At 33.6% G+C, this 15,474-nt stretch overlaps 1 protein-coding gene across 47 annotated transcripts in view; it reads left to right on the forward strand.

Annotated features, from left to right (window-relative positions):
- ADGRL3 (adhesion G protein-coupled receptor L3) overlaps positions 1-15,474 on the forward strand; it is an 866,327-nt gene that overhangs the window by 301,653 nt on the left and 549,200 nt on the right. For all 47 annotated transcript variants that reach the window (XM_032151681.2, XM_032151691.2, XM_032151695.2 and 44 more), the window contains one exon: positions 4,428-4,655. In XM_032151681.2, coding sequence (XP_032007572.1) covers positions 4,601-4,655 — 55 coding nt within the window. In that variant the 5' untranslated portion in view covers positions 4,428-4,600. The remainder of the gene's footprint in view (positions 1-4,427; positions 4,656-15,474) is intronic.

A 15,474-nucleotide genomic window follows, 5' to 3' on the forward strand; every position in this document is an offset into this window, starting at 1 on the left:
AGATTTTAGTTATTTAAGCTTTTTGTAGAATTTCTTTCCATACTGTATTCTTTTGTAACTTTTAGTGGAACTCATGTCAAATAGCACAACTTTAAAATTCTAAATGTAAACATTAATGATGTAAATTAGGTCATTTTAATCAACTTCACTTTTAAATTTTGGATATTGTGAAGAATAGTGAACTTAGTTTTGTTTGAAAACAGATAACCACTAAGATTTTTATAAGAAAAGAAATTTGTTTGGTGAAGTTAATGACAACATTTCAATGGAAAAATCATCATAAAATGTTTTCTTTTAAAAAACTGTTATAATTCAGAGTGGTGATATATATTTCTGTAGGTTATGAGAAATCTATTAGCTATTAAAACTTGTATAATTGTTGCAAGTTTATTATATATATCCTCTAATTAGCACAGTATTGGAGTTGTGAGTAAGAGAGATGCAGGTGGTGAGGCTGGAATGTGAGAACATGTCACCCTCTTCAAATAATAACTTTTATTCTTATAAATTCTGTTTCCCACCTCTATTTACATTACAATTATGAAAACAAATCCCTATGCCTAAATCAAATGTCAAATGTCTGAGTAGAGATGGCTCTATGTCCTGCTGCAATACCTTAAAAGAAATCATTATTAATAACGAATAGGTATGTACTTCCTTATTCTTTCTATAAAATAACTTTCACCCATTGTTTCAACAATGTAAAATATATATCATATGAAATAAATGATTCTGGTTGTAATTGAAGCCAAAGTTAACAATAGCAATACTCCTCTTTCACTATGGAAATAATTTTATCTCCTCCTCCGAAAGATGCGCCACTGTAATTAGGGTGGTGTCCTGAAAAGCACCGCCCTTTGTGTGTTCTTTGTCCTCTCTTCTCTGCGAGCTTTCCTGCCTCCCTCATGTATCCATGCTGTTCTGGGTTCTCCACTCTTCACAATCAAATAATATTTCATTTAAGCAAGGCCTAAGTCTTCTTTGGAAATGCCGTGTTGTACCCTTCCTTTGCACAATTAACATTCCTAATTATTTTCATCCATTTTCTTGTTTATTTGTGCCATAGAGGAAAAAGCACTAATGTTGAAGTAATTTGGCTTGAAATTCTAGACACATAGCATATCTGATTTTCCTTCTCAGTGAACATAGAACAATGTTATCTGCTTTATATATTTGTATGGACAATTACATTAGGAAATTTGTGTAATATCTAGCACCATGTGTAGCATGTGATAAGTACTTAAAGGAAGGTTAATTCTTCTCTATCTTGTGACTTCATTTACTTTACTGTGTCCTGTTTTGGTTTTTTTTTACACTACAGTATAGGTTGTGAGAAAAGCTGTTCTACTAATTTGCATTTTCTATAAAATCTACTGTGGTAGAAATTTAGTATACATGTTTGAGAAAATGAATAAATAATTCATCTAGATGGCAGCTCATAATTTCTTCCAGTAATGAAATGCTATATATACATTTACTGTCTATTTATGTGTATGCATGTGTATGTGTATGTGTGTGTATAGACACATCTCCTGATACCAACCTTTGACTCTTGTATACTCCATGGTCACAGAGGAAGGCAAAAAAGACACAGAAAAAGAATGTTGAGGTTTGCTAGGATAGAGCATTGTGATCTTGTTTATGAATCTGTCAATTATCTGTCAACTTAAATATCCCTCTTCAAGTAGCTGTCAGTTATTTTGCGCATTTTAAATAATGTAATTTTAAATTAGCAATTACTTTCAAAATTTATATTCTGAATTATACATTTATGACAATTGAGAATAGATTTTCAGGTTTTCTTGTGAGTCAGAGTTGGGTAAGAGAAAACAAAATGAAAATGTTGCACATGATTCCTTTTCACTTAGTTTCTGTTTTATCTCAACCACATATTTCATTTCTTGTCAATGCTTTCTCTATTTGTAAAGGTAAAATATTATGGGGTTGTCTAGAATGACCTTTGTTTCCCATAATATCAATGAAATTAAAGAGAAAACTCTTTATATATATTGTCTCCATGTTTAGTACTGTAGGAGCCTATGTATACAATAGTAATCAATAAATATTTTTTAGTTAAATTATCAAATGATCTTGCTTCTTATGGATTCACATTGAAAGGATGAGTAGGATAAAATAATTGCCAATGCTATAGCACCTACCACATGCCAGCACTGTTCTTGGCTATTATTATGTATTTTATATAATTAAAATTTACAAATTTTAAGTCATTTAATGTTCATAGAACCATATGAATTAAGTAGTATCACCCTACCCATTACACAGATAGAAAAATGGAGATGCTATAGTTAAATGACCATCGACAGGAGAACTGAGACGCTGTATAGTTAAATGACTTGCCCAACCTAGTAGAACAGTAATTGAGATCAAGTTGTCTGGCTCCAGAATGCGTGCTCTTAACTGCCATGCTGTAAATAACGATATCAAAACATCTGATAAACTTGTGTAATTTTGCCTTTTAGTAAAGACTTTGGTTTTATTTTGACAGAATGAAGTGTATTAATACATTCCTCAGTAAACAATTTTGAATATCCCTTTTCAGAAGTTTTTAAACTTAATTCTAAAAATCTGAAATTATTGAAAATATGTATCAATCTCCAGGACAAAAAGAAGAAAAGAAAGACAGAAAGAATGAAAGAAAAAGGGAAGGAAGGGAGGGAGGGAGAGAGGGAGGGAGGAAGGAAGGAAGGAAGGAAGGAAGGAAGGAAGGAAGGAAGGAAGGAAGGAAGGAAGGAAGGAAGGAAGGAAGGAAGGAAGGAAGGAAGGAAGAAAAGAAGGAAGGAAGGGGAAGGGAAAGGAAAGGAAGGAAGGGGAAGGGAAGGGAGGGAAGAAAGGAAGGAAGGAAAGCCCAATTTGTGCTTGATTGATCAGTTTGAAAGGTGCTGACTGTAAAAGATGGTGTCTTCAGGATTTGGATTATGTTCCTTTAGTATTTTGGTTTCCTAAGATAAATCTTGGGAAGACTTGAAGAGGAGGCAACTACACTAGTTTGGTTTAATAAAGTTACTTTTTCAGTGCTTAAAGTTATTAATGCTTTACACCTCTAAGCAAGATTCCTCATCTTGAATTGTACAATCCTGGAGAATAGGTTGCATGTTTTCTTCAATATTCTATTCCATGTTTCTAGACCACTGCTTTGTATTTTAGTGAGCATTCAATTAACCTCTGTTGAATGAATTAATTATGTTCGAACTGCATTTTAATTTAGTTTGTATCTATATGCTTACTGTTAAAAATAAGCTATTTAAAATGAAACATCAATGAAAATGAAATTTGGGGCATAATAATCTATCTTTAATCATCGTACATTGTTATTTAGATAATACTTTGCCTTGATTTTCAGTACTGAAGCTTTTGACATTCAAACAAAAAGAGTAACATCTTTTGTAAACATAAATCTATGATGTTCACAGGTTTACAGAGACATTTAGAAAAGTAGTTAATATGTAGAATAATTTCTGAATGAATATTGCAGCCTGAGATGAAAGTGAGACTCATATATTTACCTTTTGTTTTAAACTTATTTATGGTAACAGTGATAAATGAAATATTTTACTATTCTGATGTTAGTGAAATTATACTATATAGTATAATTATATTGTATAAGTAAATTATACTATATAGTATATAATTATACTATATATATGTATATATATATATATGTAGCCAGGTGCAGTGGCTCACGCCTGTAATCCCAGCACTCTGGGAGGCCAAGGCGGGTGGATCACCTTAGGTTGAGAGTTCAAGACCAGCCTGACCAACATGGAGAAACCCCCTCTCTGCTAAAAATACAAAATTAGCCTGGGTGAAGCTACCCGGGAGGCTGAGGCAGGAGAATTGTGTGAACCCGGGAGGCAGAGGTTGCAGTGAGCCGAGATCACGCCATTGCGCTCCAGCCTTGGCAAAAAGAGTGAAATTCCGTCTCAAAAAAAAGAAAGAAAAGGCCGGGCACGGTGGCTCACGCCTGTAATCCCAGCACTTTGGGAGGCCGAGGCGGGCGGATCACGAGGTCAGGAGATCAAGACCATCCTGGCTAACACGGTGAAACCCCGTCTCTACTAAAAATACAAAATTTAGCCCGGCGTGGTGGCGGGCGCCTGTAGTCCCAGCTACTCCGGAGGCTGAGGCAGGAGAATGGCCTGAACCCAGAAGCCGGAGCTTGCAATGAGCCGAGATCGCACCACTGCACTCCAGCCTGGGCGACAAAGCGAGACTCCGTCTCGAAAAAAAAAAAAAAAAAAAAAAATCTGTATATTTAAGTTAATTTGTTTAGTAGAGACTGAATTATTTATTTCATTAAGATATGAGGCCAGGATATAAACATGATGGCAATATATGTATTGTATAAATAATGTCTTTGGATTACTTACTTATTTTATACAATAATCCTTTTTTTTTCTTTTTTGCAGGTTTCAGATTTGGGATATTGGTGTTTCTGTTTCGGAGAAATTATTCTTTTTCTTTTTAATTTGAAGAAAAATCATCAGTCTTGGAATACAGAAGAGGAACTAGAAATACACGTATTTTGTTTCACATTTGAACAGTCATTCTTGAGGAATACTCCATACCTGAGTAGACAGCCATGTGGCCATCGCAGCTACTAATTTTCATGATGCTCTTAGCTCCGATAATTCATGGTAAGATTTTTGTGTAATGCTTAATGTTGTCTCACTTATTCATACTAGACACTTCCTTGGGATCTTTGCTCTGAGATTGCTTTGTAGTTTTTCCTTACCATATGTTAGTATGAGTAAGTTAAAATAAAAGAACATAATGTGTATTTCTTTTTTTTTTTTTTTTGAGTTGGAGCCTCGCACTATTACCCAGGTTCGAGTGCAGTGGCACAATCTCGGCTCACTGCAACCTCTGCCTCCCGGGTTCACGCCATTCTCCTGCCTCAGCCTCCTGAGTAGCTGGGACTACAGGCACCCACCACCATGCCTGGCTAATTTTTATTTATTTTTATTTATTTTTATTTTTATTTTTAGTAGAGAGGGGATTTCACCATGTTAGCCAGGATGGTCTCGACCTCCTGACCTCGTGATCCGCCCTCCTCGGCCTCCTAAAGTGCTGGGATTACAGGCGCGAGCCACCGCGCCCAGCCCATAATGTGTATTTTAAGCTGAAATAGTTATGAGTTTCCACTTGTATTTCTTAAAGTGCCTATTGAAATGTATTTAAAACCAAAAGCCTTTTTAAAAAGAGCTCTTGCATTTTATTTTTAGTCTTTACCACACTTTTGGAAAATCAGCTGAAATATTAATTATCTCATTTATTGTGATTTTTTTTGCTTGCATAGTTTCATACTTAAAAAAACATTTTTAATGTAGTAAATTTGGGCATTTGAAAGAAAACTCCAAAAGTAAAATCCTACTTATTCAAAAGTATCTGCTTTCCAAAACCAAGTAATTATTTTTTCTCTGAGTATTTACTACTCTGCACAATCTTTAATATACAGAACACAAACTACAACCTCCCAATAAAGGGAAATAGTTTTTGTACTATACCTTGTAATGCAAAAACGCAAACAAAAAAAAACAAAAGAGCGGCTGGGCATGGTGGCTCACGCCTGTAATCCCAGCACTTTGGGAGGCCGAGTTGGGCAGATCACAAGGTCAGGAGATCAAGACCATCCTGGCTAACATTGTGAAACCCTGTCTCTACTAAAAATACAAAGAAATTAGCAGGGCACGGTGGCGGGTGCCTGTAGTCCCAGCTACTCGGGAGGCTGAGGCAGGAGAATGGCATAAACCTGGGAGGCAAAGCTTGCAGTGAGCCAAGATCGTGCCACTGCATTCCAGCCTGGGTGACAGAACGAGACTCCGTCTGAAAAAAAAAAAAAACACACACACAGTAAAATAATATTAATGTATGTTTTCACTTTTTAAAGAAAGGTGATTATGGAAACATGCCAATATACTTAATAGACATGTATACTTAATGTTGTTCATTTAGACATCTTTGTATTTATAACAGAAATATGATAGTTTAGAAATGATGTACCTTTGCAAATTTTATAAAATCTATCACATTATTTAATATATAAGCGAGACATTTATATTCTGTACAACTTAGAGTAATATTCACTGAATCTCAAACCTGGTAAATTAAAGTCTATATGTATGTTCCTCTTACACAATTTAATGTTTTTGGCTAATTATTGATTTTTTCACTAAGATGAAAATGTTGTAATATAGTCACTCTCTCATATGTTGATGATAATTATAGCAAAGAAAAAAGGACACAGCTGTATTTGCCACTGCTTAGGAGGTCTCAGAATATTATAGTGTAGCAAGCAGCTGAAATGAATTTTTAGCCTCTTTAGCTCACTTTTGGTTTTTAATTGACTACAGAAACCCATTGTAGTTCATCAGTGATGCAATTCTGAATCTGGCCTGTGTTCTTAAGTTTTAACATGAATTGCATTTTGCTGTCATTCTAAATACTGGGTAAAATAACTTCTTTTGAAGTTTTCCTTTAAAGTTCCCTGGATGCAACATATTTAGTTCTAACAATTCACTATTTTATAAGGTAGAGATGTTTGTGGAGTATCCTACTTACTCAACCATCTTGTTTTAAGCAAATTTGTCTAAAATTTCAAAATATTTTCTTAATTCATATACTTATACATTCACATTCTCTGCATGGGCACATATAACATTTTGTGATGTGGGAAAATAAAAATAATTATGTTACTTGAGACAATGCTTTTCTAATTAACCATATATGTAAAGGTGACTTAAATTAGATTTTTTATGTTATAAAAATTCCTCCCTTATAATGTTATTTTGAGAATAAAATAAATAGCATATGTAAATAATGCAGCACAGTGCATAGAAAATATTAAGTGCTTGAACATGTGAATTTCCTTCATCATATAATCTATCCCTCCAGTTAATTTTTGTTGCAGTAAATTATAACAACCAGGAATTAGCTAGCCGTAAGAGCTGATTTATTTAATGTTTATACTAGGGAAAAAAGAAAAATATCTGCATATATATTTACACACACACAATTCATATTCAAAAGATCCATCTAAAATTACCCTTGTTAGAGAAAATTAGGTTAAAAATAGCAGAAACAGACATTGTAAGAAAGATTCCTTTTTCAGAACTAAAATTCCTGGTTCCTAAAACTGACACATACTATGTATTTCAGTGGACCCCTAAATGCGGCTGAGCCATGGGTCTTGGTTCTTGGTTTGGGAACTGATAGTCTGCATTGAAAGCACACACACACACACACACACACACACACACACACAGAGAGAGAGAGAGAGAGAGAGAGAGAGAGAATATCTCCAAGTAATTCTTAGAAGTATTAAATCAACCCCTAGTATAATAATAGGACACATAAAAGACTGACCTGGTATGTAAAATACTCTGGGTTAAAAAAATAATCATTTCCATTTTATGTGGACTAATTCAATATTATCTTGAGTTTTGAACCATAGAGGAGAAAACAATATAGAAGCTTTTTACTTATAAACTTTTTCCTTTATTTTAAAACTTTGCACCTGAGAAAATACGAGTCGGTTTTGTCTTCCTTCTTTAAGAAGGCTTTTTCTTTTGCCTTTGTGATACCACTTCTGACTTGTGAATGAAGGGCTTTATAAGCAGCCTTTTGGAACCTAACTTGCTCATAAATAGAAAAATATACCTTTGATCAAGTGCTGAAATATAATAGGATAGGAATTTTTAGAGTCCCCATCAATCCTGGCTTAAAAGAATACTGAGTAACTTGAAACCTTAGATGACTGGGTTAAAATGTATGTCACAGTTATAGAAGTACTTTTGGTTCCAACATATCCTCTGTTGATGTCTCCTTGCTACTGTTGTTGAGATGTCCAGATTTTTTGCCCTCTTGACCATTGGGAATTAATTCTTCTGGGTAATGATCTGAATTGCTATCCCTTTCTTCAGAGAAAATAATGATGATGACTACTGATTTTATAGCCATAAACTTTAGATGTTTTAGTTCACTTAATATTCACTATAATTGCATGGGTTTATTTTTTATTATTATCATAATCACTATCTTTACAGGTAAAGACATTGAGGTACACAGTGGTAAAGTAAATTGTGGTCACCCAGCTATTAAGGGACACAGAGGGAATTTAAAATCAAGGACTTCGCTTTTGAGCTCTGCTCTTGCTGGCAGTAGATATCCAATTCCTATCAAGGCCATTCCTCTTTACATAGAGTCTCATCTCAACTCTCCTGGTCACTTGGGAGCAGGTGAGGCAGAAACATTGACCATCTGCCTCTTCCATGTTCTTGGGACAGACAGACTGTTGTTCTGAAGCCTGACAGACCAGAGATGAAATTCCAGCTCTGCCACCTACTGACTCTGTAATCCTGTTTATCTGAAAACTGGCTAATAAATATCATTAATTTACCCACTACAAGCCAGAAAACTGCTAGATGCTAAAGACAGGATCGTGAACAAAAGACTTGTATTTCTTCCCTCAACGAGCTTACAGTAACCTAAAAATGTGTAGCTTAATATAATTTTCATCAGTAAAAATGAACATTTATTCCTTGCAGAGCTATTTTAAGAAATGGATGCAAGGATGTATAACTTCTAACATGGTGCTTTGGCATTTGATAAACCTTTCATTTTTTTCCCTACTCCTTTCTTACCTTGAAATAGAGGTAAACCCCTGAGCACTAGGTAAGGAAAATAAGTAATTACTGTTATTCTAACCATGAGAATGGAAAGAAATCTTTTTCTACTCAAACTTCAGTATCTGTGTTTTGCCAAACATTTCTAAATACTAGTATCTAAACAAAATTATTGTCCATAGTACTAATATCTAAACAAAATTATTCTCACCATGTAGGAATGTTTAAATTACTATTTTAATTGGTTATATATAATTGTTAGTGTTATATTTTTGCATAATCTCTACATGAACAAAATTAGAAACTAAGCTAAAGAATTACTTCCGATAATGTTTAGGTTAGTTGAATAATCCCCACTTGCTCTAAATAGTCCGGTCAACGTTTTGCACAGAAAAACAAAACAAGTACATCAATATCACATAAATATGTACAATTTTTTAAATTAGGAAATGTCCCTGATTCTGTGTTTATCTGTCCATATTCCGTGTCTCTGTGTACTTCTGTATTTCTCTTTTTCTGTTTTCCATGACTGTGTCCCCTTCCTGTAGAGCCATAATATCCTTATCTATAATGCAATGAGACCTGGCAGAAGTAAAGAGGAGCAGCTGAAGCAGATGGCCAGTTCTTTGCTGTGCACTACTGTAGTGTTGCATGAAGATAAAGGATTCTTTTTGTTGTTGTTCTATTGATATGGTTGGGAGCAAGGGAAAATAAGGAAATTGGAGAGCAAGAACCCAGTAATAACGTAGGTACCTGGGGCTTATTTTGATTGGCAGTAAAGAAACATCAAGGTCCAATGTGGGACCTTGGGATGGGATATCTGTTCCTGGGAGGTAACTACACCGAAGCCCCGGATGATTGGGAGCTCAGAAGGTGATTGTGGTGCTCAAATATTTCAACTACATCTCAGCTTAATTGAACCTCACTTGTAAAAACTGAATCATAGTTGAAGAGGTACAAAGCAGGATCATTGGCACTTAAACTAGGAATAACGGCAAGCAGTATGTTTTATAGCGTCTTCACAGAAAAGGAAAACTGCAGTATAAAAAAAATGCTTCTAGAACCAGCTTATACATGTTTTTTTTTTCTGCAATTCTATTGTTAAAGTAGCATCTGTATTTATATATTCAGGGACTTTACTGGTTAGTCTACATTTTATCATGTGCAACAAAGTACTTATAATAAACAGTTCTTAGTAGGGACAAAAGAGTGATCAGATACATATTTGTTTTTATATAATTTTCACTTTATTGTTAATCTGTGTTTACAATTATAATACTAATGTCAATGATTTAAGATAATAGTCATATATTTTGTAACTTCTAAGATATGAGACTTGAAAAAGTACAAAATTACATTTAACTACATGGCATTTTATCATATAATTCTTTCTATGAAGATGTGTTTTATTAGTTGTGAAAGAGTCAGGTTGACTTCTAAGCTCTGCTTAACTTGGTTATTTTTAGAAATTAATCATCCTTGAAATGTTTATAATGCTTGCCAACTAGGTAATTTGTAATATCTGCAGTAATATAACTATGTTTATGGTCAAATACATTATACAGAAAAATCTGTGTCATGGTAATGATATATGAGGTTACTGCTAACACATCCAGCACCATCCACATTAGCCAGTGGGTACTGAGTTTTAAAATAGGTATTTTGTAAGCTGACTGCACAATCGCTAATATCACAATGTAAGCTACAAACATGCATGGCTGATAGCTTTACTTTATATGTAAGAATTTGTTTAAAAACTTTCTCAAATACTCAGTATGCAGGTTGGCAATTGGAAAATATTTTTTTTTTTTGCTTTTGTACTTGCAAAAGGTGTTACATATGAATTTAATTGTAGTAGTAATCTATGAGTGACGTGTACATACTTGGAGTAAAATAGCATTTTTCTATATTGAAATTTTATGTATTGTGACTATTTGAGGTGTTTGTAATTTATCACATTTTTTATATTTCTTGGTCTGCGGTGGACTCTGACTGCAATAGGGTTGTTGTTTTATACTTAATGTTGAACAAATTTAAAAATATTTGAATATGCAATATAAAGTCTTTTTTTATTCTTTGGATTACTATTTACTTTAATCCTCAGTATAATTGGGTTATTTATAAATGGGTCATTTTTCTTTATATTGTCAAATTATAAGCATTCTTTATAAAAATATCTTTTTTGAAAAGATGGTAAGATATCATTAGAAGACATTTAGTTTTAAGAGATTTTTAGACTATATTTTCTAAGAGTAGCTTTTAAATTTTTTATTTATTTTTAAAATTTCAATTTTAAGTAAAAATTTCAAATATTGTTATTAGTAAACAATATTTTTTATTAATACATAATATTTGTACATGTTTATGGGGGTACTTATGGTATTTTGATACATGCATACAGTGTATAATGATCAAATTGGAGTACTTAGGATATTCGTCCTTTCAACCATTTTTCATTATTTTGTTTTGGGAATGTTTCAGATTTTCTGGGAGGCTATTTGCCTGGAGTTACCCACTTAAATTCTCATCTATTTTATGTTGAATCATGCACCATTTGTCTACCTTCATCACTTCAAATTCTCCAACCCCCTTTTTGTAAGACAGGGTCTCACTCTGTCACCCAGGCTGTAGTGCAGTGGCATAATCAGAGCCCACTGTAACCTCAACCTCCTGGGCTCAAGCAATCCTCCCACTTCAGCCTCCCAAGTAGCTAGGACCACAGGCATGTGCCATCACGCCTGGCTAATTTTTAAAATTTTTTCATAAAGATGGAGTCTTGCTATGTTGCCCAGGCTGGTCTCAAACTCTAGACCTCCAGCAATCCTCCTGCCTTGACCTCCCAGAGCACTGGGATTACGAGTGTGAACCACCGTACCCAGCCCCCTTTTACTCATGTATTTGATTCCTCAAAGTAGTTCATTCATTCAGAATTTTTTTAAAAAATAATTTTTAATTATTATGGATATTTAATAGTGCATGTTTATGGGATACATATAGTATTTGATACAAGCATACAATTTGTAAGGATCAGTTACTCCAGGGTAATTAGGGTATCTATCATCTCAAATATGTTTATTTATATGTGTTAGAAATATTACAATTCTACTCTTTTAGTTATTTTGAAATATACAATAAATTATTGTTGGTTATAGTCACCATATCTTGCTACTGAGCACTAAATCTTATTCCTTCTACCTAACAGTATTTTTGTACCAACTAACCATCTTCTCCTCATCTTTCTCCTCTCCACTAATCTTCCCATCCTCTGGTAACCATCATTCTACTCTCTATGTCCGTTAGTTTAATATTTTTTTAATTTCTCATATATTACTGATAACATGCAATGTTTGTCTTTCTATGCTTGGCTTAAGAATTTCATCACTTTTTTATAGCTGGATAAATTTCACTGTGTATGCGTAACCACATTTTCTTTATCCATTCATTCATTGATGGACACTTAGGTTGATTCCATATCTTGGCCATTGTGAATAGCGTTGCAATAAATATGGGAGTGCACATATCTGTTCAATATACTTATTTTCTTTCTTTTCCACATATACCCATCAGTGGGATTTCTGGATCGTATGGTAGTTCTTTTAGTCTCTTGAGGGACCTTCATGCTGTTCTCCACAGTGGCTGCTATTTACATTTATTATTTACATTCCCACCAACAGACAAAGGTTCCCCTTTCTCCACATCCTCACCAGCATTTGTTATTGCCTGTTTTTGGATAACAGCCATTTTAACTGTGGGAGATGATATTTCATTGTAGTTATAATTCGCACTTCTCTGATGATTAGCGATGTTGAGCATTTTGCATTTAGCCGTTGGTCATTTGCATATCTTCTTCTGAGAAATGCCTGTTCACATCTTTTGCTCATTTTAAAATCAGATTGATTTTTTTCCTGTTGAGTTATTAACCCTTGTCAGATGATAGCTTGCAAATATTTTGTCCCATTCTTGTGGGTTGTCTCCTCACTTTTATATTGTTATTATGACTATAAAAATGAATAATTGTCCATAATTGAAACTTTATTTTTATAGGAGACCTGTATACTGGTGAATTGTATACAAAACAGCAAGGCAATTCATTGAGTTCTATTGGTTTTCAATTATTTCTTCCTAAGAGAATGATGAAGATAATTAAACTTTGGTAGCCAAGAAAAATTTCTATTTTTGGTCAAGTCTGAATTTTTTTGAGATTTTGGAAATCCTCTTTTTTATATGTTTATATCTTTGCTCAAATTATAAATATTGAGTCTTTCATTTTATTTCTGTAGATTGTTTTTCTCTAATATGTTCTGCAAATTGCTGAATGCCTCTTTTCGTTCATTTCAAGAGTAATTCTATAGCTTTGCATCTCTCTATCAAATCCGCATATTATATATTAGTGTCCTCTGGACTCACATCACATCTTTTAATTAAAAAAAGAAACAAACAAAAATGGAAATCAGCAGAGAACCTGGTGTTTTATATGGCAAGGATAATTAGTGATTAATAAATGTTGATACTGAATAGCTCCTGTAGTTTTCAGGAACTATAGAAGATGGTGTCACCATATTTAGGAAGCATTGCTTACATGAAGCCCAGAAACTGAAGTTTACAATATCATCCAATCTAAACTCTTTAGAATCCTATCTTGTATGGTCCTATTAAATGAAGTAGAAAGATCTTAAGCCTTAGAGTTTAACTCCAGTTCCATTACTTCCAAGATATATGGCCTTAACGAGTTTAAATCACAGTTTATTTATTCGTTAAATGAGTAATTAGGCCTACTTTGTTATAGTATGAGGATTAAATAAAATAATGTATAAAAAGGCCCTAATACAAAGCCTCACACATTTAATCCTGGGAGAATGGGGTCATTAAAACATACCTTTAGGAATTAGAACTAAAAAAACAAATGATCTGAATAGTAAGCAAAATTTAAAATACAACACCATCTTGGGGTCACTTACATTCCACAGTTCTTTTTCAAAGACTGCATTGTATATTCTTAATCCCCAGTGTGACAGTTTCTCTAATTATGAGTCTACGCATTTGTACACACATCCCATCATTATATTTAGGACTCACCCACTGGACTGTAACTAAGTCTTTAATGAGTTACTAATGAACATCTTAAGCTTAGATCAGCATTCAAAGAAAAATGTTAAAGGCTGTTGAAAAGCTATTCAAAGTGCAATGCTGTCACTTAATTAGACTGTAAACCCAATAAAATATCCTGTCATCACTCTTCTAAGTTTGAAAAAATTGAATAGTGAGTAACAGATATACCCTCACTTTGGTATCATTAGGTTTATGTGAAGTTAAAAAGGGTAAATTCAGTGACCTAAATTAGAGAAATCATTGTTTTGATTAAATGTAAAGATAAAAATAACTTGTAAACATAAAATAGCATATTACAACATTTCATTCTTTTTCTTGGACTCAGATGACTTTAAAACAGATTGATTTTGTTGTTGCATTGGAGAATAACATGATGTGAGGAAAAAACCTAATGATTAGATGTGTAGGTTAAAAACATAAAATAAAAAAAAAAAACCCTCTGTATTTATAAAAGAACAAATAGTCTGCTTTCACTCATTACTGATTCTCTCCAAGCTGTTAGAGATATCACAAGAGTAGTAAACATACACATTATCTGAATTAGATCAGAACTAATCTTTAGTATAGCTCTCCATACAAATCAACAATGGTGGTGACAATTTAGCAATGATCATTTTTCTTCTTTTTTTTTCTCCTTTTGATAGGGAACTTGGTGAAGCCATGCAGACCTTAAGGGCACATTATTTAATAATGAAGACAAATAATGCATAAAATTTAAAGCAACAGGCTGGTATGATGCTCTCCCTCCAGGGAACACTACACAATTGCTTAAAAGGAGGCCTTTTAGATTAGTTACAATAGCTGGATAGTTGGAAGAGCTGTGATAGCACAGATGTATTAGAGGTTACAGGCTGTTGGCAGGCTTTATGTTGTCCCTCTGCAGACAGATAAAAAACCACCATGTCGATTTTTAAAAGTAGGAGTCCAATAATAATCACATTCTATGTATACCACCAACATAATGTAATCGATCATTTTGACATTTGAGCCTGTTAACATATTTGCTGTCTTGTTAAACAGAATTTAGGCATTCACTGAAACTAATGGACATGAAGATGTGATAAGGTTTGGCTCTGTGGCCCCACCCAAATCTCATCTTGAATTGTACTTCTATAATTCCCACGGGTTGTGGGAGGGACTTTAAAACAGATTGATTTTGTTTTGTGTGTGTGTTGAGAAGGGCGGATGGGTGGCAAAAATATCTTACCACCATAAAAAAGCAAAACAGTTCTCATTCTTCTCAGCTGTCTTCAGAAATGCCAGTTATTATTTACTTAGGAGAAGGAGCTAGAACTCGCTAACAAAACAGACCTCTGTCAATATATGGATCATTTTTGCTCATTTTGCTCACACATTAGTTCTAATTGGCAGTATGATTAAGGAAGAGTGCCTCATTACTATAGTTGTAAAGATTTTTAAAGAAGAATTTACAGCATTCTGAAAGTATAGTTGCCACACCACTAAAAAATTTATATTCTTGAGGAGGGGAGTAGAGGAAAAAAAAAGTCGATGTTATCCAAATAACAAATTCTAAAGGTTTTTTGTTACCATAAACTTAAATTTGTTTGCATTATGCTTACAAGGAGGCAGGTGTTTGGAAAATCTTACTATTAGTTATCACTCCTCTTAAGGTACATAATATGGATTTTATTTGACTGGAATAAAAAAACATCCTTTTTGCCAGAAGCCAAATCTCTAATAAATTTATATCACTAACAGAAAT

The sequence above is a fragment of the Hylobates moloch genome, unplaced genomic scaffold, assembly GCF_009828535.3.
Source record: "Hylobates moloch isolate HMO894 unplaced genomic scaffold, HMol_V3 SCAFFOLD_2, whole genome shotgun sequence".
NCBI classification, from domain to species: domain Eukaryota; kingdom Metazoa; phylum Chordata; class Mammalia; order Primates; family Hylobatidae; genus Hylobates; species Hylobates moloch.